Source organism: Rhincodon typus, chromosome 35 (assembly GCF_021869965.1).
Source record: "Rhincodon typus isolate 14 chromosome 35, sRhiTyp1.1, whole genome shotgun sequence".
NCBI classification, from domain to species: Eukaryota; Metazoa; Chordata; class Chondrichthyes; order Orectolobiformes; family Rhincodontidae; genus Rhincodon; species Rhincodon typus.
In genome coordinates this window covers 4,636,240-4,661,661 of record NC_063366.1, presented here as the reverse complement: position 1 = coordinate 4,661,661, position 25,422 = coordinate 4,636,240, and the positions used below count along the sequence as shown (strand labels likewise).

At 43.7% G+C, this 25,422-nt stretch overlaps 2 protein-coding genes across 5 annotated transcripts in view; one reads left to right on the top strand and one right to left on the bottom strand.

Annotated features, from left to right (window-relative positions):
- LOC109925476 (zinc finger protein 271-like) overlaps positions 1-8,203 on the bottom strand; it is a 12,784-nt gene extending 4,581 nt beyond the window's left edge. For 2 of the 4 annotated variants that reach the window (XR_007265593.1, XR_007265592.1), the window contains exons 1-2: positions 8,164-8,198; positions 940-2,915 (exon numbers count right to left, since the gene is read on the bottom strand). Coding sequence is in view for 2 of the 4 variants with exons in the window: in XM_048616830.1 (XP_048472787.1) it covers positions 1,601-2,452 (852 nt within the window). In the remaining 2 variants the exon portion in view is untranslated. Of the gene's footprint in view, positions 1-13; positions 2,916-8,163 lie in introns of those variants that run through there. The other 2 variants (XM_048616830.1, XM_048616829.1) reach the window with 2 other exon arrangements.
- Positions 1-25,422, top strand: part of LOC109936040 (zinc finger protein 91-like) — a 58,955-nt gene that overhangs the window by 25,700 nt on the left and 7,833 nt on the right. The window contains exon 5 of the mRNA XM_048616855.1: positions 20,440-21,381. Coding sequence (XP_048472812.1) covers positions 20,440-21,381 — 942 coding nt within the window. The remainder of the gene's footprint in view (positions 1-20,439; positions 21,382-25,422) is intronic.

Genomic DNA, 25,422 nt, shown 5'->3' with positions numbered 1-25,422 from the left:
ACACACACACACACACACACACACACACACACACACACACACACACATATATATCAGACGAAACTCTCTCAGAATACTGCAGAGAATAGTTTCTTTAAAATCCCTGTTTTTTAGTCTGGCTCCCAATTCTGATGGTCAGAAATGACACTGAACGTTAGTTGTATAATTTATACAATTGCAAAAATTGAAGATGTGGAGGTGCCGGTGTTGGACTGGGGTGGACAAGGTCAGAAGTTACATGACACCAGGTCATAGTCTAACAGATTTATTTGAAATCACAAGCTTTCTGAGCACTGCCCCTTCTTCAGGTGAAGTAAAGAGAAGCACACAGGCACAGAATTTATCAAAAGATCATACAAATGGTGTGAGTGGATTGTCGACAGGCTGAATAATCAAAAGTGTCAGACAGTGTGAGTAAAGTATCAACAATGGAATAACAAGTGAAGGGATGACCTGTAGTTCGATTAATTGAGGCAGAGAGATAATTGCAAAAAATTAAAAATAAGATGGTGCTGCAGACAAACCAAATGACTGGAATAAGATGATAGGTCTAAGAGTCATATGCTGAGGGCCTAACCAAAGTAATAAGTAATCCAAAACTGTACAAACTATTAAAGGTAGAGAGATCATAACAAGTTATCAAGGTGATGGTGTCAAAACAGGGCAGTAAGGAGGATTTTACAGATACAGAATAGTATGGTAGGGTTACATGTAGCACGACATGAATCCAAGATCACGTTTGATGCTGTGTTCATAGGTACTTGTTATGATAACTTGTTATGATCTCGCTACCTTTAACAGTTTTTACAGTTTTGGATTACTTGTTACTTTGGTTAGACCCATTAAACCTCTTGGACTATAACCTGGTATCGGAAGAATTGAAGATATTGAGAATGGATTACAAATCTGTTGCATAGTGAATAACAACACCGTAGTTACCTGCCAACTGTAGATCATGTATCTATGGTGTTCAGTTTTGGTTTGGCATGAGAAGATTAAGGTAAATGAGTTTCACACCAAGACTGCATTTCATACAGACAGCACAGGGCAGGTGACCTTTGATAGGGTGAACAGTCACTGTCAGATATGGAATGGTCACTATCACATGGCCTTGCTTGACACCAGTCTACATTTTGAATGTTTCTGTTTCAGATCTCCCACTCTTACAGTTATATCCTTCCATCATGAAGCTCTTGCAGGATTGGAATGAAGTTTCTCTGAGATCAAAATTATTGGAGCACAATCTACAGAACCTTGTGATTCACTTTGGTCACATTGAGAAATGTAATGAACAATTCCTGGTGTTGTTCTCAATACTTTCCTTGCCTTTAACTTGGTAATAAAGACCTGTCAGAGGCTCCTGTGTTAGCTCAAAATCCAAGTCAAAGTTCTAAGTTCTGTCTGTATCACTCCGTCCATATGGGGGACTGATGCTGATAGACAGACCATTGACTTGTTCAATCAGCGATGAACATACAGCCAGTACCATGAAATCACAAGACTCAACCATGAGTCCACAAACATTGCACTCATGTAAATCCTTCGGAGGTCAATGATGCCACGGAAGCAATGATGCCAAGGAGACTTCACATTGAAAGGTTTACTTCCCTGTGTGGATCCTCTGATGGACCAGGAGGTAAGATGACCTTGAGAAAGATTTGCCACACACCTCACATGTGAATGGCTTCTCTCCTGTGTGAATTTTCTGATGTGTGAGGAGATTAGAGGATCGGTAGAATGCAGCCCCACATACCTCACATCTGAAGGGTTTCTCCCCTGTGTGAATCCTCTGATGTCTCAGCAGCCTTGCTGATATTGGAAAAGCTTCATCACACACCTCACATTTAAAAGGTTTCTCCCCTGTGTGGAGCCTCTGATGGGCCATTAAGCCTGAGGACCGTGTGAAGGCTTTGTCACACACCTCGCATTTGAAAAGTTTCTGCCCTGTGTGCATGCGCTGGTGTACACGGAGGTACGATAACCGTGTGAACGATTTGTCACATACCTCACAAGTGAATGGTTTCAGCCCAGTGTGGATGCGCTGGTGTGCACGAAGGCCAGATGACTGTGAGAACGATTTCTCACACACCTCACACGTGAAGGGTTTCTCCCCTGTGTGAATGGGTTGGTGTTCGAGAAGAGCCCATGACAATGAGAATGATTTGTTGCACACCTCACACGTGAATGGCTTCTCCCCGGTGTGAATGCGTTGGTGTGAGCGAAGGTGCGATGATTGTGAGAAATACTTGTTGCATACCTCACAATTGTACGGTTTCTCCCCCGTGTGGACGCGTTGGTGTGAGCGAAGATGTGAAGACTGCGAGAATGATTTGTTGCACACTTCGCAAAGGAATGGTTTCTCCCCTGTGTGAATGCGGTGATGCATCAGAAGGGTTGACGACTGGGCAAAGGCTTTGGCACAAACTTCACACTTAAAGGGTTTCTCTTCCATGTTGCTGTACAACACATAACCTTGGGTGTTCGAAGTTTATATGAGCCTGTGGAGTCCTCCTCATACACCTCACACTCAAACAGTCTCTCATCTGTAGGAATTAGTCAGTGGTTCATGAGGCTCGATGAATGACTGAAGCTCTCAGCACACTTGGAGCCCACTCACACTTCTTCCCAGCCTTACCCTGACCGATCACCCACAGCCGAACCTTCAGAAAGGTTGGTTCTGATTGAAGGCTCCACACCACTGACCAGTTTCAGATCTGATGATATGTCAAAGCTCCCCTGACCCGACCCGACTTCCAGATGATGGTTTCACTGCCCAACCTTCTGTGTGTTAAGCAATGCTGTGAAGGGACTGGATGTCTTCCCACAGTTGTACAGTTGTTCCCTGGGGGATGGTCAGAATCTATCTGCAATGTCTATCCTCTCTGTATTCTCTGGTGTAGTACGGTGCAATCCTTCTGTAAAACAGGAAAAGGAAATGTGATTTCTTCCAACTCCCTCTTCTCCCTTGCTGAAGGGGCTGACTCCTCAGTTAGAGGCTGTTTTACAGTGAGTGCCAGTTTGCCTGTATGGGATGGGATCATATCCAAGTCCTTTCTGTCCCTCATGAGACTGTCACACACCCTCTGTTTCCAGCACTGACACTGGATAGTGACAATGTGACTATTTTCTTTGCTCCACCAAGATCTCCATCTTCCCAGGCACCATGAGGGCAATGGAAAAGACAGTCAGGCATGGTGTAAAACGGATCATCAATTTACGAGTAGCTTAAATCAAGTTGGTTCAGGCTAGTTAATTCAATTGAGATTTTGAAATTTCTCCCCTTGTTTTCCAGATTTCCTTGTGGGGCAGGTGCCTGTCAGGGCACTGGTAATGCTGTTTAATTCACAAATTTTTAAGTTTTTTACTTGTAAAAAAACTCAAAAATTCCTGTTAAGTTTATTAGGACAGGATTCAGGTCTACAAGATCAGGTAGTTATAAACTGAGAGAATCGAGGGGACCTTTGGCTATTGGTACTTGGTCAGAGCCTGTGACCCCAAAGGTTTGTCACATGACCTCACTGTGATCACGACCAACTGTTTGCGAAGTCCCACATCAGAAGCGTCAGTGTAACTGACTGAATGGTTCTGGTCTTCCCTGGATGTTAGTTGCACTGCACTCACTCAGACTGAACATCCAAATTATAGCTATCAGCCACAGCAACTGAGCAAAACTATCCACCCCCAGGCTGTTGGAAAAGGCCAAAGCCTTCAGGTAAAATCTTTAAAGAAGGCATTAAAATATAATTCAATAAATGTATTATCAGGTATTGAAGCTGAATTACTATGGGTGCTGGATTAACAACACAGAGATTCAGAATTCAAATCCGACCACAGAAAGTTACAAAGATAGAAATACAGTGAGAAATAGGCCATTTGGCACAATTGGTCCATGCTGGTGTTTATGCTTGAGTTTATACATGAGTGTGTGTATATGTATAACAGACACACATATATAAATAAAACATACATATCTACACATGAGCCTCCTCTCACCCCTCTTCATCTCACCCTGTCAGCAGACCTTTTGTTCCTTTCCCCCTCATGTGCTTATCTACTTTTCCCTTAAAGGCATCTCTGCTCTTCACCTCAACTACTGCATGAACTGAAGGGGATTTTAATTAATTTTGGAATTTGATAAACAATCACTACAAAAATCCAATAATAAGATGAAAATCAGAGAGGTCTGGACAATCCTGACACTGTGTCAGAATAAGATGAAGGTGATCTCAGGCCAGTGAAATCTGTAAAGTCTCTTAACAAGGTCTGAGGACAAGTCCCCAAGTGAGGAGAGCTGCCCCACAGACTGATCAAGTAGCAGTGATACTCACCAAATCATATCAATCTGGAAATATCCCAGACTCCTCCATGACCATCCCCGGGAATGTCCCATTCCACTGGCAGGTGGGCAAGTCCTCAATATCGACTCCATGGAGTCTCATGGCTTCAGGTCAAACAAGTTCAAAAAAAACTTCCCTCTCTCCTCCCAACTGATGAATGAGTCCTTCACCACGTTCATCATCACAAAGGAAGTAGATTAAGGACAGATCCCAAAAGTGTGTGTCCATGAGGTGCAGTGAGCCATAAGCAGCTCCAGGATTGTATTCCATCTCAATCTCACATTCCATGATTATCATCAAACCAGTAGATAGGCGGGTCAGAAGCAGTATCAGTGATAATCTAGAGTCCAGGTTTGAACCCAGTCAACGTACCACAAAGGGCTGAATGCAGGTTAAATACCAAGAATAACAGGTATAAACAGAGCTAAAAAGCTCCACAATCAACTGATTAGTACAAAGCTCTGTAGTCCTAGAACACCTCATTGAGAGTTGTGGACAACCATTCAAGTAACAGGAGAAGGCAGCTCCATGAACACCTCCATTCACACCATGCTGTAGCCCAGCACGCAACAGCGAGCCACAATGTTAAAGTGTCTTCAGGAAAAAATATTGAGTGGATGATCAAATTTGGTCTCCTGGTAGAACTCCCCTCCAGACCACTCCAATCCCCACCCCCAGCTGTCGAGAAGGTTCAAGTCAGGAGTCTATCATGAATATAAACTTTGTAAGGTTGCTAAGTATTAAACTTTGCTTCTAAATAAAGGAAAATAATACCTTCAAAAGAGGAGCTTGTAAGGACATTATATAACTCTGCCGAGCCACAGGTGGGTTGGTTACCATGGAGATAGGTTGGAACTTGTTGAGCAAGATGCAAAGTTATCACACCTGATAAAAAAAAGGCAAGAGACTTTCTGTCTCTGAGCTTACAGACAGAGATAGAGACAGAGACCAAGGACTGCAGCCAGTATGGTGAGCAGAGAGGGGAGTGTGTCCTTTCTGAGGATTGCCAGGCAGAATGTGGGAGGGAACACAGTCTCTGGTTGAAGTTACCAAATTGAAGAATTGCATGTCAAACAGCATAAGCAGAAAGCGATAGAGCTTAGCGATCCCATAACCAATAGATCACATCTAAGCTCTGCAATTCTGCTACATCCAGTCATGAATGACGGTGGACATTGAAACTGGAGGAAGAGGCTCCACAAATATCCCCGTCCTCAATGATGGTACAGCTCAACACATCAACACAAAAGATAGGGCTGAATCTTTTACAGCAGTCTTCAGCCAGAAGTGCTAAGTGACTGATCAGTGGTCCCTATCTTCATAGATGTCAGTCTCCAGCCAATTCGATTCACTTCACGTGATATCAAGAAACAGCTGGAGGCACCGGAAACTGCAAAGGCTATGGGCCCTGACAACATTCTGGCAATAGTACTAAGAATTCTGCTCCAGAACTTGCCATTCACCGAGCTAAACTCTCCCAGTACAGTTACAACAATGTGGCAAGTTGCTCAGGTATGTCCTGTACACAAAAAGCAGGTCAAATCCAACCTAACCAATTGCCGGCCTATCAGTCTGCTCTCAATCACCCGTAAAGTGATGGAAGGTGTCATCAACAATGCTATCCAAGCAGTACCTACTCAGCAATAACCTGCTCGGCAACACACAGTTTGGGTTCCACCAGGGCTATTCAGCCCCGACTTTAATACAGCCTTGGTTCAACATGGAATCAAGGAATCCCTATAGAGTGGAAGAGGCCATTTGGTACACTGAGTCTGCACCGACCGTCCAAACAGCATCGTACCCAAACCCACTACCCCATTATCTCCCGTAACCCTGCATTTCCCACAGCTAATCCACTTATAGTATACATCCCTAGTTGCTACTGACATTTTCAGCATGGGAAATCCACCTAACCTGTAAATGTTGGACTGTGGAATGAAACTGCAGCACCCAAAGAAAACCCATGCAGGCACAGGCAGTCACCCAAGGCTGTGAGGCAACAGTGCTAACCACTGAGCCACCTTGCTGCCGCTTGGACAAAAGAGCTGAATTCCAGAGGTCAGGTGAGAGTGACAGCTCTTTACATCAAGGCCATATTCAATCAAGTGTGGCATCAAGGAGCTTTGGCAAAACTGGAATTAATGGGAATCAGAGGAAAACTCTTTTCTGGTAGTGTGGTAACCAAAACTGCACACAATAGTCCAAATGAGTTTGAGCTGCTCAACATCCCGGAAGTTATCATTGACAACACATCAACACAGTGGCTACAAGAGCAGGTAGGAAGCTAGGAATACCATGACGAGTAACTCACCTCCTGACTGCCCAAAGCCTGTCCACCATCTACAAGGTACAAGTCGGAGTGTGATAGAATACTTCGCAGCTGCCTGGATGGGTGCAGCCCCAACAACACTCAACAGCTTAAATGACACCACACCCACAAGCATCCAACCTCTCCATTACTAATGCTCAGTAGCAGCAGCGTGTCCTATCTATAAGATGCACTGAAGAAATTCATCAAAGAACCTAAGAAGGACAAAGGCAGCAGAAATATGGGAACACTACCACCTGCAAGTGCCCCTCCAAATCACTCACCATCCTGACTTGGAAATATATCACCGTTCCTTCACTGTCACTGGGTCAAAATATCAAAATTCCCTCCCTAACAGCATTGTGGGTCAAACTACAGCACATGGACTGCAGCAGTTCAATAAGTCAGCTCATCATCATCTCCTCAAGGGAACTGAGGACAGACAATAAATGCTTGCTAGCCAGCAATGCCCCCATCGTCCGAGTGAATATAAAAGAAACAGGCACATCCTGCAACAATCTAAATACTCTAGGAGGATCGTCCTGGTGACACCCGGAAGGCAGTCAGTTCATAATTTCTCTGGAAACTCAGAGAAGGGGCTTTGACAGTCACTCAAAGTAAGGATTCAGTGAAACAAGTCTCAGGAGGCAGTAGTGCAGCAGTGTCACTGGACTAATAATACACAACCTAAACTAATGTCCCAGGGACATGTGCTCATTTCAGATGGTATTCAAAAGCTGACCTGATAGTTGCCATGTATTGACTGTAGAAATATATATGATTGAAAAATGTTTGTTCAGGTAAGACGTTTCTCCTAATTGTGACTCCATACTCAGAGTGGCATGGTTGATTCGTACCGCCCTCTAAAATGACATTCAGACTCAATTCAAGGGCAGTTAAAGCTCGCCCAGCCAGTGACACCCACATCCCAGGAGTGAAAAGAATAAAGAAAAGATGAGGAAAAATGAACCTGTTGGAAGATAAGGATGACATTACAACAGTGACCACACTTCTAAAGTTTTCAATTGGCTGTTGACTTCGTGAAACAAGTGGTCTTTTTCTTTTCTGAGGAAGTTACAGAAACAGGGTTGTGGGAGGAATTTGAAAAGACAGGCAACAACCAGATCCCAACACACAGAGAGAACTGACCATTCACTGTCCAAAAAATAATAACCAGCTCCAAATACACAGAACTCACCACCAAGAAATCAGACCTCAGACACTCTCCACCTCCCAGAAAATGACACCTCACCTTCTCATTGTCAGGACGATTCATCAACAAAACTCAGCCTGGAAATCAGAGGGAAATGCTTCCAACAAACACACTCAATATCCAACACACAGCTCCAGTCAAACAGTTCAGCACAAAGCACCGAGTAAACAGCTCTCTCAGCTGGATCTTCTCACACAGCATAAGGGACATTTCCACCCTGATTGCCCACAGGATAGTCAGACTGCCTGAAGATAGGTGTGGATATTATGGGATACAATTTGTATAAAAGCTGCTCCTTCACTCACCATCTCTTCACTTGGTTTTCAGTCCCTATAGGAAGTGAACCAGCTCTGGAAGAGGAAGAGGAGAGAATGGGCAGCGTGGGTGGGCTATCTGATTGACGTCTCTCACAGTCAATCCAAATATTTCTGCAGCAACATGAGTTTCCTGAAGCTTGGGAAACTGACCGGTGAAATGGAGGTGACATTGAGCAGCAGATCAAGTGGGGATTTAAACTTTTCATTTTCCCATCTGAATAAAACCTCACTTATTGCAGCTGCTGTCTCAGTTCCCCTGGTAAATGTTTGACAGAGATTTCTAGTGCGGGAATAGCATTCTTCATCCTCAGAGGCTTTCAAACTGATAGCATCATTGCGGGATGTTTATCCTCGGATGTGTTTGACAGCAGATCAGTAGAGGAAGGCCCACAGCATCCAAGGCAGTGATGATGTGCAGTGGTGGGATCAGCATATGCACAGCAAGGAGGGACACGGGCCATATGTTTCTTAGATAAGAAAAGCTCAGAAAGGGCATATGGATAGAAACTATAAAATGACGTGAGTTCAGGGCTTGAGCTGGGGAAGCATTAGTTGATGTTTGTCCAGGGGATTAGTGGAAGAGAGGGAAGTGGCAGAGGCAGCTAATGGGATTGTTTCAGTCTTATTTCCCTGAGCGCGGAGGTTAACAGCTGGGAAGATGAGATATAAAGTAATCGATGGAAGGATTGGAGAGAAGTCGAGGAGTAATTTATTCACCCAGAGGTCCAGAAATCACTGACTGAAAGGGTGATTAAGGCAAAAACCCTCAACACATTTAAGGAACACTCTGATATGAACTTGAAGGAATAGCATCTCCACAATCATTAATGGAGATGAAATAACTTCTTCACACTGACACTGTCCCATCAAACATTCACAGAAAAGGTAGAGCACAGGTTAGATACAGAATCATTCCATCTCAACTGTCCCTGGGTGTTGGATTAACCCACTTCACACACACACATCAGTGTGAAGACTCTCCTGTTTCACTGACCTTATTGTCATTGGATAGTGATTTGGGATAAGGAGTGAGCAAACTGGATCCCTCCAGCCACAGCACATCTATTGGTGGGAGGATGCACTGTGCCTCTGCCTGATTGAGGAATACCGATAACAGAGATTTTCTGACAGTAGATAGTTGTTCTAAGCCAGTGGGATTTAGGATGTTTTGGGTTTTGCTAGATATCAGGATCCTCTATTTAGGTTGTTCCACACTCCTGGAGTCGACTCACTGTTCTCCATCAATTTCACTTCTCCTTGACACTGAGGACTTTACTGCTTGACACAGTTACAAGATCCCAGAACAAAGACAATAGCAAGCAAAAATAGATCTGAAAATCGGTAGCACAAAAACAGATGATCTATTCATAATAACATTGCAGTTAATGAAAACTTGCTGTGCACAAAAAATGACTGTGTTTAATGAGTCGTAAAGCACTTTTGTGACAGTTGGTATATAAATGTATGTCTTTCTTCCTTTGGAAAACATTCTGCTTCCTTTGAACTGGAAATTATAAACCCATTGATAGAGCAGGTATCCCAGCCAACAGTGACATTGACCAGTACATTGTGGACAGAAACTTACTGTGGAATTCTGAGTTTTCTATTGTAATAACCAGAGGGCAGGAAGCAAAAGATCCTTCTTTTCGGTTAACAAAAAACCTACAAAATGTGACTGACCTGGATGGTGTCCCCAGCTGTGTGGACCAGCTGACGGGATTATTCGCTGACATCTTTAACCTGTCTTCGATCTAAAGTCCCCACCTGTTTCAAGAAAACCACCACCATCCTGGTGCCAAAGAAAAATCATGCAGCATGCCTCAATGACTACCGTCTGGTGGCTCTGACCTCCATAATTATGAAGTCCTTCGAGAGGTTAGTTATGGCTGTCTTCAACTCCAGCCTCCCAAATTGCCTTGATCTTTTGCAATTCATCTACTGGCGAAATAGGCATAGCAGATACCATCTCTGTGGCGCTACACACATCTCTGGAAAATCTAGATAACAAGGACACCTACATCAGGCTCCCACTTATTGTTTACAGCTCTGCCTTCAACAGTATAATTCTAAATGAACTCATCTCTAAACTTCCCCCTCTGTAACTGGATCGTCATCTTCCTGACCCATAGACTGCAATCAGTAGGAATAGGTGACAACACCTCTTCTACCATTACCCCCAATACCAGTGCCCTGCAAGGCTGCATACTCAGCCCCCTACAATTATCCTTATACACACACGACTGTGTGGCCAAATTCCACACCAACTCCATTTACAAGTTTTCTGATGACTCAACCATTATAGGTTGGGTCTCAAAAAATAATGAGACAGAATACAGGAAAAAGCTTAAGTGCTTACGGACATGGCATAAAGACAGTAATCTCTCTATCAGCATCAGCAAAATGAAGGAGCTGGTCATTGATTTCAGGAAGCAAGGTGGAGGGCACACCCCGGTCCGTATCAATGGTGCTGAGGTGGAAATGGTCGAGAGCGTCACATTCCTGCTGTGATGATTGCCAAAAATCTGTCCTGGTCCACCCATGTCAATGCAACGGTCAAGAAAGCACAATAATGTCTCTCCTTCCTCAGGGGGCTAAGGAAATTCGGCATGTCCACAAAGACTCTTACAATTTTTATAGATGCACCATAGAAAGCATCCTATCCAGATGAATCGCAGCGCCAGTACTCGATGATGTCACCTCATTACTCACTCCAAAAGACCTCCATTTCAGATACTGGGCTTAACCTGTCAGGACGCTACTTGGGTACCTTCCATATCACCTCATGTCCACACATATTGGCAACTGACAACGATGAGCCTCTAAGAATCCCTGTGGCACATCTCCGATCCACTTACAGATGTTTCTGCACTTCAATGCTGCACCTCAGGATGCACAGGCAGCTGTCATTGTAATGTTGCAGCAAAGACAATGTGCACTCAGGGACACACACCCAGCTGATCGACTGGATCAGGCTGCATCTCCGGCTCTTCGCTTGCTGTAATAGTGCTCACTTACTCTGAGTGCCCCTGGATGGTAACAGCATCCTGATCTTGCCTTGTCCTTTTACACTTTGCCCCCTCAGACAGAGATATCAGGCTCACAGTCCTGTGCTATTCAGAGATGACACAAAGCTGGTCAGTCAGCCACTGCGGCCTTTCTGAGACAGGCTGCCCACCACATGTCTTGACTCTTTTTGCCCCATTCCTCCTGGAACGAAAAAGATGCGATGAAAGTGGGTGGCGCAGCTGTTACTGTTGGTGTAGGTGGGGTCGTGTTCCAACCGAGTGAGAAGGCAACACAGGGGTCATACAGGATGAGTAGTGTTGAGGATTGGGACTGTGACAGCGAGTGAGGGAACATATTGCGGATGAGAGTCAAAGAGTTAGAGGATGTGCTTTTGTGGGAGGTGCATGCATTAGCAGAGAGAGTGTGAGGTATCGGAGAGAAGATGGTAGCACTTCTCCTGGCAGAGTGGAGAAGGACATTAACCTTCCTACATTATTGGGCATTTCTCCAGAAGGCTAACCTGTGGATCAGGCTGACATGGTTTGTTGTTATGGTCTTCACTGCTGCTAGGGGAAGAGGATGTCTCACCTGTGTGCCATTCCATCCAGCCTTTCCACAAAGTGGGGTGCACTTTCACACACAATTTAACTGTATCAGAGCTAGTTAAGGAAGGAACTGCTTTGTACAGACAATAAAAAGAACATCCACATTGATGTATCATACTCTGTAATTCATATGAAACAATTCTGAGACCTCTTATTTAAATAATTTATAACTATTTGCTTTTTTTTCCCCTTGTCATCCATACAGCCTCGCCCACAATGGCTTCTTGGATACAGTAATAAATTCTATATTGTTTTAACTCTAAAGAATTTACTGTTGGTTATTTTTTAATTGGACTTCACAAGCAGGGTTTGGGAAAACCTATTATCTCAATTTTAAACACAAAAAAGGGAATGTGTTTTTCAGAATGGAAACCTGTAACTAGTGGTGTTCCACAGGGATCAGTCTTAGGTCCTCTGTTGTTTGTAGTACATATAAATGATCTGGAGAAAAATGTGGGATGGTCCAATTAGCAAGTTTGCAAATGATACAAAGATTGGTGGAGTTGCTGATAGTGCCAACGATTGTGAAAGGATACAACAGGATATAGATAGATTGGCGACTTGGGCACAGAAATGGCAGATGGAGTTTAATCCAGACAAATCCAAGGTGATGCATTTTGGAGGATCAAATGTAGGTGTGAATTATACTGTAAATGGCAGAACCCTTAGGAACATTAACACACAGACGGATCTGGGTGTGCAGGTCCATAGTTCTCTAAAAGTGGCAACAGAGGTAGCCAAGGTGATTAAGAAGGCATATGGTATGCTTGCCTTCATCGGCTGGGGCATGGAGTACAAGAGTTGGCGAACCGTGTTATTCCTATATAAACCCTTGTTAGGCCACATTTGGAGTATTGTGCAGAGTTTTGGTCACCATATTACCAGAAGGATGTGAAAGCTTTGGAGAGAGTGCAGAGAAGGTTCACCAGGATGTTGCCCTATCTCAAGGGCATTGGCTATGAGGAAAGGTTAAAAAGACTAGGATTGTTTTCACTCGAAAGACAGTGGCTGAGAGGAGTCCTGATAGAGGTCTACAAAATTATGAGAGGCATAGATAGGGTGGATAATCAGAGGCTTTTCCCAAGGGTTGAAGTTTCAATTATGAGGGGGCACAAGTTCAAGGGGAGAAGGCAAAAGTTTAAGGGAGATGTGTGAGGAAAGTTTTTCATGCAGAGAGTGATAGGAACCTGGAAGGCACTGCCAGAAGAAGTGATGGAAGTGGGCACATTGGCGACATTCAAGAAGGCATCTGGATGGTTATATGAATAGAGGGCCATGGACCGAATAAGGGCAGAATGTTCGTTTTTTAGATTAGTTAGGACATGATGATCGGCACAGGCCTGTTCCTGTGCTGTATTTCTGTTTTGTTCTTTTGTTCTTTTTGTACTATAGGCCACCAAATAGTCAACGGTAATTGAGAAACAAATTTGTAAGGTAGTAGGAGTATAATTTAAAGGGAAATCAGGAGGGCAAAAAGGGGCCATGAGATAGCTTTGGCAAAAAGGGTTAAGGGGATTCCAAAAGGATTCTACAAATACATTACGAACAAAAGAGTAACTAGGGAGAGAATAGGGTCCCTTAAAGATCAGCAAGGCCACCTGTCTGTGGAACCGCAAGAGATGGGGAAGATACTAAACGAGTATTTTGCATCAGTGTTTACTGTGGAGAAAGATATGGAAGATAGAGAACATGAGGAGATTTGAAAAATGTCCATATTATAGAGGAAGTGTTGCTGAACCTCTTAAAATGTATAAATGTAGATAAATCCCCAGGACCTGATCAAGTGTGCCCGAGAACTTTATGGAAAGCTAGGGAAGTGATTGCACGGACCGTTGTTGAGATACTTGTATCAGCAATAGCCATAGGTGAGGTGCTGGAACACCGGGGGTTGGATAACGTGGTGCCACTATTTAAGAAAAGTGGTAAGGAAAAGCCAGGAAACTATAGACCAGTGACCCTGATATTAGTGGTGGGCAAGTTGTTTGAGGGAATCCTGAGGAACAGGATTTACACATATTTGGAAGGGCAGGGACTGATTAGGGATAGTCAACAGAGCTTTGTGCGTGGGAAATCATGTCTCACGAACTTGATTGAGTTTTTTGAAGAAGTAACAAAGAGGATTGGTAAAGGCAGAGCGTTGGACGTGATCTATATGGACTTCAGCAAGGCGTTCGACAAGCTTCCTCATGGTAGACGGGTTAGCAAGGTCAGACCACATGGAATACAGGGAGAACTAGCCATTTAGATACAAAATGGCTCAAAGATAGAAGACAGAGGGTGGTGGTGGAATTATGCTTTTCAGACTGGAGGCCTGTGTCCACTGGGGTGCCACAAGGATTGGTGCTGGGTCCACTGCATTTCATCATTTATAAAAATGATTTGGATGTGAATGCAGGAGGTATGTTTGGTAAGTTTGCAGATGACTCCAAAATTGGAGGTGTACTGCACAGTGAAGGTTACTTCAGAGTACAATGGGACCTTGATCAGATGGGCCAATAAGCTGAGGAGTAGCAGGTGGAGTTTAATTTAGATAAATGTGAGGTGCTGCATTTTGGAAAGGCAAATCAGGGCAGGACTTGTACACTTAATGGTAAGGTCCTTGGGAGTGTTGCCAAACAAAGAGACCTTAGAGTACAGGTTCATAGTTCCTCGAAAGTGGAGTCACAGGTAGATAGGATAGTGAAGAAGGTGTTTGGTACACTTGCTTTTATTGGTCAGTGCATTGAGTATAGGAGTTGGGAGTTCGAGTTGTGGCTGTACAGGACATTGGTTACGCCACTATTGCAATACTGCGTGCAATTCTGGTCTCCCTGCTATACGAAAGATGTTGTAAAACTTGAAAGGATCCAGAAAAGACTTACAAGGATGTTGCCAGGGTTGGAGGGTTTGAACTATAGGGAAAGGCTGGGGCTATCTTCCCTGGAGCATGGGAGCCTGAGGGGTGACCTTATAAATTCATGAGGGGCATGGATAGGGTAAATAGGCAAGGTCTTTTCCCCCGTGTGAGGGACTCCAAAACTAAAGGGCATGGGTTTAAGGTGAGAGGGAAAAGATTTAACAGACACCCGGGGGCAACTTTTTCACACAGAGGGCGGTAGGTGTATGGAAGGAGCTGCCAGAGGAAATGGTGGAGGCTGGTACAATTACAACATTTAAAAAGCATCGGGATAGGTATATGAATAGGAAGGGTTTAGAGGGCTATGGGTCAAATGCTGGCAAACGTGACTGGATTAATTTAGGATATCTGATCAGTGTGGACGAGTTGGACCGAAGGGTCTGTTTCTGTGCTGTATATCTCTATGGCCCAATGACTCTATCTGTTATGGACACAGAACTGTAAGGAAATGTAATTTATTGCTCCCTTTTGGACACTTGCACATTGAGGAAGCCGGTCAGGAAGGAGTCAGAGTCACCTCCATTTCACCGGTCAGTTTCCCAAGCTTCAGGAAACTCATGTTGCTGCCGAAATATTTGGATTGACTGTGAGAGACGTCAATCAGAGAGCCCACCCACTCTGCTCATTCTCTCCTCTTCCTCTTCCAGAGCTGGTTCACTTCGTATAGAGACTGAAAACCAAGTGAAGAGATGGTGAGTGAAGGAGCAGCTTTTATACAAATTGTATCCCATAATATCCACACCAATCTTCAGGCAGTCTGACTATCCTGTGGGCAGTCGGGGTGGAAATGTCCCTTATGCTGTGTGAGAAGATCCAGCTGAGAGAGCTGTTTACTCGGTGCTTTGTGCTGAACTGTTTGACTGGAGCTGTGTGTTGGATATTGAGTGTGTTTATTGGAAGCATTTCCCTTCTGATTTCCAGGCTGTGTTTTGTTGATGGCTCATTCCTGAATATGAGAAGGTGAGGTGTCATTATCTGGGAGGTGCAGAGTGACTGAGGATTCTCACTGATTTCCTGGTGTTGAGTGGTGTGTGTTGGGAGCTGGTTATTAATTATCCCGTGGAATATAATTTATACAGTTTCTCTGATCAAAGGTTGCCCTATCAGAACACTGACAGAGAGCTGCCTCTTCAGAGAAACAGTACATCGACTCAGGCTGTGACACTTCGTGTCTCTAATATATCCCAGTATTCAGTGAGATCATGGTGCATCTGTGATATAACTCCGTATTCCTGCCCTTTACCAATATCCCTTTAAACTTTCAGTGAACAATAAAAGAATGAATCTCACATTTAAAAATCATTATTAGTCACCTGCAGAGTCATAACTTGACTCCTCTCCAGGGCAGGTGGAATATGAATCTGGACCTTCTGGCTCAGAGCAGGGACACTACCCATTTGCCTCCAGACGTCTATTTCATTTCAGATTGGATGTCAGCATTTAATTTAGCATCAATTGTGGTTCGTGAAAGAGAGGTCCAATCATCTCCCACGTTTTGCGTGTATTGTGTTTCCTCATTTCACTCCCAAAATATCTGCCTCTAATTTTTAGATAATGCTCCCGGTCCTAGACTCCACAACCGGTGAAAATACTTTCTCTCCATTCAACAGATCTCCAACTCTTAATATTTCAAAATCTTTGATCAGATCATCCCTAAGCTTCTAAACCCTATGAAATATAATGCTAGTTTGTTTAATCTCTCCTCGTAATGTAACCTTTGCAGTCCAGAGATCATTTTAGAAAACAGGTTTTTTTCCGAGTGGCACAGCGACTTGTGCAGTACGGAAGGGATCAGTGCTTGGACCCCATCTGTTCACAATATAAATTAATGATTTTGATGAGGGAACTAAATGAAATATCTCCAAGTTTGCAGATGATCAAAGCTGGGTGGAAGGGTGATCTGTGAGGAAGATGCAGAATTCCTTGAAAGAAGAGGCGCAGGTAGATAAGATAGTAAAGAAGGCATTTGATATGCTTGCCTTTATTGGTCAGTGCATTGAGTATAGGAATTGGGAGGTCATGTTGCAGCTGTACAGGACATTGGTTGGGCCACTGTTGTAATACTGCGTGCAATTCTGGTCTCCCTGCTGTAGAAAGGATGTTGTGAAACTTGCAAGGGTTCAGAAAAGATTTACAAGGATGTTCCCAGGGTTGGAGGGTTTGAGCTACAGGGAGAGGCTGAATAGAGTGGGGCTATTTTTCCCTGGAGCATTAGAGGCTGAGGGGTGAACTTGTCGAGGTTTATAAAATAATGAGGGGCATGGATAGAGTAAATAGACAAGGTCTTTTCCCTGGGGTTGTGGAGTCCAAAACTAAAGGGCATGGGTTTAATGTGAGAGGGGAAAGATATAAAAGGGATCTAAAGGGCGACCTGTTCACACAGAAGGTGGTGCGTGTATGGAATGAGCTGCCAGAGGAAGTGGTGGAGGTTGGTGCAATTACAACATTTAAAAGGCACCTGAATGGGTATATGAATAGGAAGGGTTTAGAGGGATATGGGCTAAATGGTGGCAAATGGGACCAGATTAATTTAGGATATCTGGTCAGCATGGATGAGTTGGACCGAAGGGTCTGTTTCTGTGCTGCATATCTCTATAACTCTAAATGCTTCAGTTTGATTTGGACAAGTTGAATGAGTGGGCAATGCTTGGCAGATTAAGTATAAATTGGGGATAAATGAGAAGTTATCCACTTTGGGAACAAAAATAGGAAGACAGATTATTATCTGAATGGCAATAGGTTGGGAAAGGAGAGATGCAATGAGACCTGGACGTCCTTGTATAACAGTCACTGAAAGTAAACCTTGAGGTGCAGCAGGTGGTGAAGGCAAATGGTGTGTCGAGAGTGAGAGGATTTGAGTGCAGGAGCAGGAATGTCTTATTGCAATTGTACAGGGTCTTGGTGAGACCATACCTCGAGTATTGTGTGCAGTTTTGTTCTCTTTATCTGAAGAAGGATGTTCTGGCAAGGGAGACAGTGGTAAACAAAGTTTTACCAGACTGATTCCTGGGAATTGGCAGGACTGACATATGAAGAGAGACTGGATTGGTCAGGACTATATTCATTAGTTTATAGAAGAATGAGGGGGATTTCAAAGAGACCTATAAAATTCTCACATTTCTAGACAGGATAAATGTAGGAAGGATATTCCCAATGACCAGGGAGTTCAGAACCAAGGGTCACAATCTTAGAATATAAGGTCAGCCATTTAGGATGGAGATAAGGAGAAATTTCTTCACCCAAACAGTGATGAGAATGTGGAATTCTCTGCCACAGAAAGTGGTTGAGGCCAAAACATTGAATGTTTTCAAGAAGAAGGAATTAGACATCATTCTTGGGGCTAAAGGGATCAAAGGGTATGGGGGAAAGCGGAGACAGGATACTGAGTTTGTTGATCAGCCACGATCATGTTGAATAACGGATCTAGCTCAAAGGGCTGAATAGCTGACTCCCCGTATTTCCTGTGTTTCAATCTTTCCATGTGGCAAACTGTGGCAGTAACTGCCCAATCTTAATTAATACATTCCATACATTCATGTAATATAGTTTAAATCTGACTTAGACTTCATTATTTTCTCCCTTACTCCAACTCCCTAATAACTTATGACAGTCTGTTTTACTGCCTCCCTCAGCATTTTGTGAATCCTGTTTTTACTTCCTGATACTCTCTCCTGGTTCCCATGCACTTGTGGAGTGAGTTTCAAGCTTTCCCAACAGCAGGATCAAAATACAGAACAAGGAGCTCAGTCCCAGCTGTGTTCCGGTGTAACCTGTCTATCTTAACCAGGTACCATCTTCTCCAGATCCAGTCCCAGAAATCTAATACCTCTCTCTTGCACCATCGTTCCATCCACATATTTGTCTCCCTTACTGTCCTATTTCTGTACTCACAGATGGCACTGAGAGTAATCTGGAGATTAAATTTGAGGTCCTTCCTGGCTAACTTACTACCTAGCTCCGTAAATTCTGATTACAGACCCACATCCCCCTTCCTATCTAAGACTTGATACCAATAAGGGCCATGATCTCTGGCTGTTCACCCTCTCCCTAAAGAATCTGCTCTGTGACATCCTTGACTGTGGCATCGGGGAGACAACAATCCATTCTGGTGTCGCCTTGACAGCTACAGAAATGCCTGTCTGATTCCCTACCCTGGAATTCCCTGGCAGTGCTAGCCTTCCATCTTTCTCCTCCACCGCTATACAACTGAGCCTCCCAAAGTGCCTTGGGCTTGGCTCTTGCTGTCTGCCACTCCCCACCCACCCCCCCCCCCCCCCCCACCACCACCACTGCAGCCAAGATCCATCTCCGTCACCAAATGGAAAACTGATTATTGTGTGGGACCTCTGGGGATTCCTACACTCCTTGCCTTGCTTCACAAGAACTGCATGGCACTCAGTCCTTCCCTGTTTGCCTGCTTGCCCCTAAATTGCAATGTGAGTTCTTCTCTGAACTTGGTATCTGTCTCGTCTTGCCCTCATGGATGCACATTAGTGACTCCACCTCTGCTCCAGCTTTGAAATCCGGAGCTCAGGCTTGTGCAGCTGGTGACACACTTCCTGCAAATGGGCTCATTGGAGTCATGAGAAATGTCCATGACTCCCCACATGGCTAAGGACAAGTATTCCACTTGTTTCAGCCGCCCTTCCACTTGGCTGAGTTATCCTACGATGCCCTAACTTTATTGTTTTCAGTTATTTTACTTGCTTTAACTTCACTCTTTTCCTATTAACAATAAACTGGAGATAAGGAGAAAGCAGAAATTCTTCACCATTACTCACAAATCTCCTTGCTCTCCTGTGCCTATAAATTTTTACCTTTTTTGGTATTTGTTTAGAATTTTCCTGGAAACTGCTGCATTTCAAACACAGTCTCTGATGTAGTTGCTCAACAATTAATCAACTGTCAATATTTCTGTGAAGTCACTTTCAGACTTCTTCCAGCTTCCTCATGTTGTGGTCTGCTCCCTCTATCTCCCTCTTTTCCGCTCTCTCTCTCTGTCTGTCCATCTCTCTCCTTGCAGTGTTGTATTTGGTGTTAACTCTCTCTCTCTCACTATCTCCCTTGTACATTGGAAACTGAAAATGATTCTCTAGACTTGAAATGTTAGTTACTTTTCTCTCCACAAGTGCCGCCTGACCTGCTGAATTTCTAACTGATACCCCACACAGGGGAATAGCAGACTGGCACTCACTGTAAAACAGTCTAACTGAGGAGTCAGCTCTTTCAGCAAAGGGGGAGAGGGAGTTGGAGGAAATCATGTTTCCTTTTCCTGTTTTACAGAAGGATTGCACTATACTACACCAGAGAATACGGAGAGGATAGACACTGCAGATAGATGCTGACCATCACCCAAGGAACAACTGCACAACTGTGGGAAGACATCCAGTCCCTTCACAGCATTGCTCAACACAGAGAAGGTTGGTCAGTGAAACCATCATCTGGAAATCGGTCGGGTCAGGGGAGCTTTGACATATCATCAGATCTGAAACTGGTCAGTGGTGTGGAGTCTTCCATCAGAACCAACCTTTCTGAAGGTTCTGCTGTGGGTGATCGGTCAGGGTGAGGCTGGGAAGAAGCGTGAGCTCCCAGTGTGGTGAGAGTTTCAATCATTCATCCAGTCTCATGACCCACTGACTCATTCCTACAGGGGAGAGGCTGTTCAACAGTAAGGTGAATGAGGAGAGCTCCACAGTCTCCGAACGTTCTCTCAGTGACCAGGTGCATCTATTTTACAATCTGTTAGCAGAAAGGAAGCTACATGGAAGAGAAACCTTTCAAGTGTGAAGTGTGTGACCAAGGTTTTGCAAGATCAGCGACACTCACAAATCACCGACGTATTCACACTGGAGAGAAACCCTTTAAGTGTGAGGTGTGTAACAAGGGCTTTGCACAATTATCAGGCCTCGTGAATCACCGGGCAATCCACACGGGACAGAAACCCTTCACGTGTGAGGTATGTGACAAATCATTCTTGCAGTCATCAACCCTCCGCCGACACCAACGTAGTCACACTGGAGAGAAACCTTTCATGTGTGAGGTGTGTGAGAAATCATTCTCCCAGTCAGGGATCCTCCGCACACATCAACGCATCCACACAGGAGAGAAACTGTTCAAGTGTGAGGTGTGTGAAAAATCATTCTCAGACTCATCAAGACTCTTGCTGCACCACAGGATTCACACAGGAGAGAAACCATTTGTATGTGATGTGTGTGACAGATCATTCACACAGTCATCTACCCTCCATAAACACCAGCGCGTTCACACAGGGGAGAGACCGTTTACGTGTGAGGTGTGTAACAAATCATTCTCACGGTCACAAAACCTCCATGCACACCGACGTATTCACACAGGGGAGAAACCATTCAGGTGTGAGGTATGTCACCAGGATTTTGCACAATTGTCAGGCCTCGTGAATCATCGGCCTGTTCACACAGGAGAGAAGCCCTTCACATGCGAGGTATGCACTAAGTCATTCCCGCAGTCATCAACACTCCTCGTGCACCAACGCATTCACACCGGGGAGAAACCATTCAAGTGTGAGGTGTGTGAGAAAACATTCTCAAGGTCATCATACCTCCTGCTCCATCAGAGGGTTCACACCGGGGAGAAACCCTTCACATGTGAGGTATGTGATAAATCGTTTTCACAGTCATCGACCCTCCGCAAGCACCAACGTGTTCACACAAGGGAGAAACTGTTCAGGTGTTAGGTGTGGAACAAATCATTCTCAATATTATTAATACTCATGGGAAACATCATTCCCTTGTTGAACAAATTGTCCTCAAAGTCATGGAACCTACTTCTTCATTGTCAAGGGAGTAATTCTTGAATCTTGTAAGGTTTCTGATAAACCTTTTATGACTCTAACCCTCCAGAACACCACAGGCTGTACGCGGGGAGACACACTCTACTTGTGGCATTTGTGACATGGCTTTCACACAGTCAGTGTATATCCTTGCACATCGGTGCACTCAGATAGTGGAGAGGAAACAACTGTGCCAGGGGAGAACTGACACAGGGACCTGGCGTAGATTGTTATCATTCTGTTATCAGTGTGTAACAGTTTGTATCCAGAGAGTTAACACACACTGAACAATGCTGTACATAGATTGAGAAAGACAGTCTGAATATTGTTTTTTCTTGTGAACTTTTCAACCAGCTCCTGTTTGGGAGAGAGGAAAAGAGAAGGTAATGTCTGACCACAAGATAATTCAACACATCGACATTGATCCCCTCCAGAGTGGTTGCATAGGATGTTGCTTCATGTACAGAGATATCACTAGGAAGTGAAGGACAAGCAGATGTAAATCACCGATGTGCTGTCTGGAGCTGTACTGTCTCTGAAGGAAGTTAATGCTGGTACATATTGTGAAATATTCCAAATTCAGCAAGAAGCAGCAACATGACTTGGTCTGGAAATCATCAATTCAACCATTCATTGTTGAATATCTGAAAGTGCACTTCAGCCGTCACGCATTCCTGGCATTGAGATTGTGATCAGTGATAATTAGCTCAATTCATGATGAAAGAATTCGGACAATAATTGGGAAATTCAGCACCACATATCATTTCCACACTATCTCCTGTCAAGTAGGCTGAGATCATGGCAGAAATTGCCAAAGGAATTGTCAAAAATTGACTTGATCCAGTTGAGACGTATACAAGGCAATGTTAGAGAGGAGAAACACATCTCCTGATGGAATGGATAGTTGTCGAGTCCAACCTCACTTAGGAACTCTTGCAATAACGAAAAGACTGGAAGAAGTAACAGGAGTAAGTGACACCATCAAGTGAAACAAAAGTCCACGTCACTTTGATAAAGATACCAAATCAATGTCAGAGCTGACTGTGGGATAGCCAGTCAGAGTGCAAACATCAATTGCATTCAACAAATATCAGATCCTTTGGCAACTTAAAATCTGGAGAGAAATTGTCAGCTTGATCAGACATGGGGAAAGCAATCAGCTAGATCTATCATCACAACTATAGACATCTACACACAACCAGAAAGTCAGCCCTTCTACAGGAGACAACTGATGAGGCAGATCCAATTTCACCAACTGAGCAAAGAACAAAATGACTATCTGTCCCGGAGGACAATCATTCCCCCCAAAAATACAAAAGGTCAGCAGTGATAACTACCACGGCAACAACACTTGCAATGGCAATAATATTCTGCAAAGTTAATGACACCTCAGGAGCCAGCAGACACTGAATGAACAGCCAACAACAACACATATGAGTACAATAAGAAGACCGTAATACTTTAAAGATTGCATGAGTTTGGATGGACAAAACCAAAACAGACTAGAAAGAACAATTTGTTTTCATGTGATAATTTTCCTTATTGACTATATGTGTGCTGTAACTTGCAACCAATAGTCTGTGCAAATTGTTAACAATAGATTTATGAAATGGGGAATATTTGGATCAATACTTTTCACACGTTCGCTTGTCATGTTCATGTGACCTTGATGTCATTGGAAGTAAATGTTTGAGAGTGATCCAAGTTTAAACTCCATATGGAAAATTGAGAAGGGGCAGTTGGTGGGAACAGGAGTAGGGGCAGTGCTGATGACGATGGACAATGTTCTCTCAGGAAAGGAAGAGCCGACCAGCATCCAGCTCCATCTTGAGCTGAAACATGAACTCAGTTTCTCAACAGAGATGCTGCCTGACCTGCTGAAAAGTTCCAGCATTGATTTGTTTTCATTTTAATTTTTAAAGCACAGATAAAGACCATTCAACCCAGTTGCTTTCTCCCTCCCTACTTTATTTCACCCTTTTATTCCTTTTTCCCTCATGGACTTACCAAGATTCCTGTCAAATGCACCTGAGCTATTTCCTCAACCATTCCCTGTGGCAGCAAGCTCAACATTCTCATCCTTCTGTACCCGAAACATTAACTCTGTTTTTTCCTTCATAGATGCTGCCAGACCTGCTGAGCTTTTCCAGCAATTTCTGTTTTGTTTCTAGAGATTACAATGTCTGGTAAACGCCAGAAGATCATGGGATCCTAGGGCTGTCCATAGGAATGCCCATCATTGATTAGGTGTCCCACAAGATTGGGTGTATGGATTAAGGGTGAAGGACAGTGACTACAACAGAAAATGCATAAAATGCTGTATTTCACTGTAAAAAGCAGAGTGTGTCATTGATCTCCCTTCCGATCTGAGCCAAAGATTGTTTTCTCATGTCGGGGCCAGATTCAGGGAATATCCTTTGGCCCCCTCCCTCCAGTAACAGGTTTTTGCTTGAATAAACATCTCCACTTGCCTGAATCCTGCCTGTCTCCTGAGTTTTTGTCTCCAGTTTGGAGGATACACTCTGACATCATCCCTCAGCCTAGTCATTTCTGAGGAAAGAGTGCTGGACTGTTCAGTCTTTTTTACAGTTACAATCTCTTAATGCTCATCGTAATCAATGGTATTTACATCTTCTCCACTTCCTTGATGTCCTTATCAATATGAAGATCAGAACTGTGCACAAAGGTCAGAGTATGGCCCGCACGAGGTTCGAGACAATTTCAACAGAATTATTCTGCTTTTCAAGTTTATTCCTGGTTAAATGGACCCCAGTGCAGTTATGTAATATTTTGTTTTTTCAAGTGGTCTTTTCTAAAATTATGGTGTAATTAACAAGGCTTAACTTCTTAAATTGTGCTGTATAAAGCTTATTGGTGTAAAGTCTTAATTTGCATGATATAATATGGTGTAATTGAATGTAATGTAAACTTTAAGAAATAAATGCAGGTGTGAATCAAGGTTTATAGGTGGAACACATGTTGCACCTTTGCCTTCCTGTAAGTCGATCGTTCAGCATAAAATAGAAACCATGACTGTTTGGCCAGAAGAATGATCTCCAGATCAGCGTTGAATCAAGAGAGGACAGGTTTTGGGGACATTATTGTTGGGAAGCTGCCTCCCTCATTCTTCTAAACTCCAGTGAATACAATCCTAACTGACTCAATCACTCCTCATATGTCAGTCCTGCAGCCTAGGAATCAATGTGGTAAACCTTTGTTGCACCACCTCTATGGCAAGAATTTTGTTCCTCAGATAAGGAGACCAAAGCTGCATGCATTATTCCAGGTGTGGCCTCCTCTCACCTTAAAAATATGCCCCCTAGTATTGAAATCCCCCACCTTAGGGAAACAAAACTTGCCGTTATGTTATCTATGACCCCTGATGACTTTATAAAGCTCTCTAAGGACACCTTTGACCTCCTATGAATATACAGGTCTCATTGAACATGCCCTTCTCTCGATTTCCAGGCATCCAAATAATATCTCTTCCTACTTTTGCTACCAAAGTGATAACCTCACATTTATCAACATTAAATGCATCTGCCATGCATTTGGCCATTCACTCAGCCTGTTCAAATCACAATGCAACATCTTCATATCTTCTCAAAGCTCAGCCTTCCATCCAGCTTTGTATCATCTGCAAATTCTGCTACATTTAGTTTCCACATCTAAATAATTAACATATATCATGAATATCTGCGGTCTGAGTACATGATCCCTGCTGTACCCAATTAGTCACTGCCTGCCATTCAGAAAAGGATCCATATATTCCTACTCTTTGTTTCCTGTCTGGCAGACAATTTTCTATCTATGTCAGTACAGAACGCCTAATCCTAATACCTTTAATTTTTACTGATTACTATCTTATATGAGACTTCATTGAAAGCCGACTGAAAGTCCAAATGAAGCACATCCACTGGCTCCCTCTGATC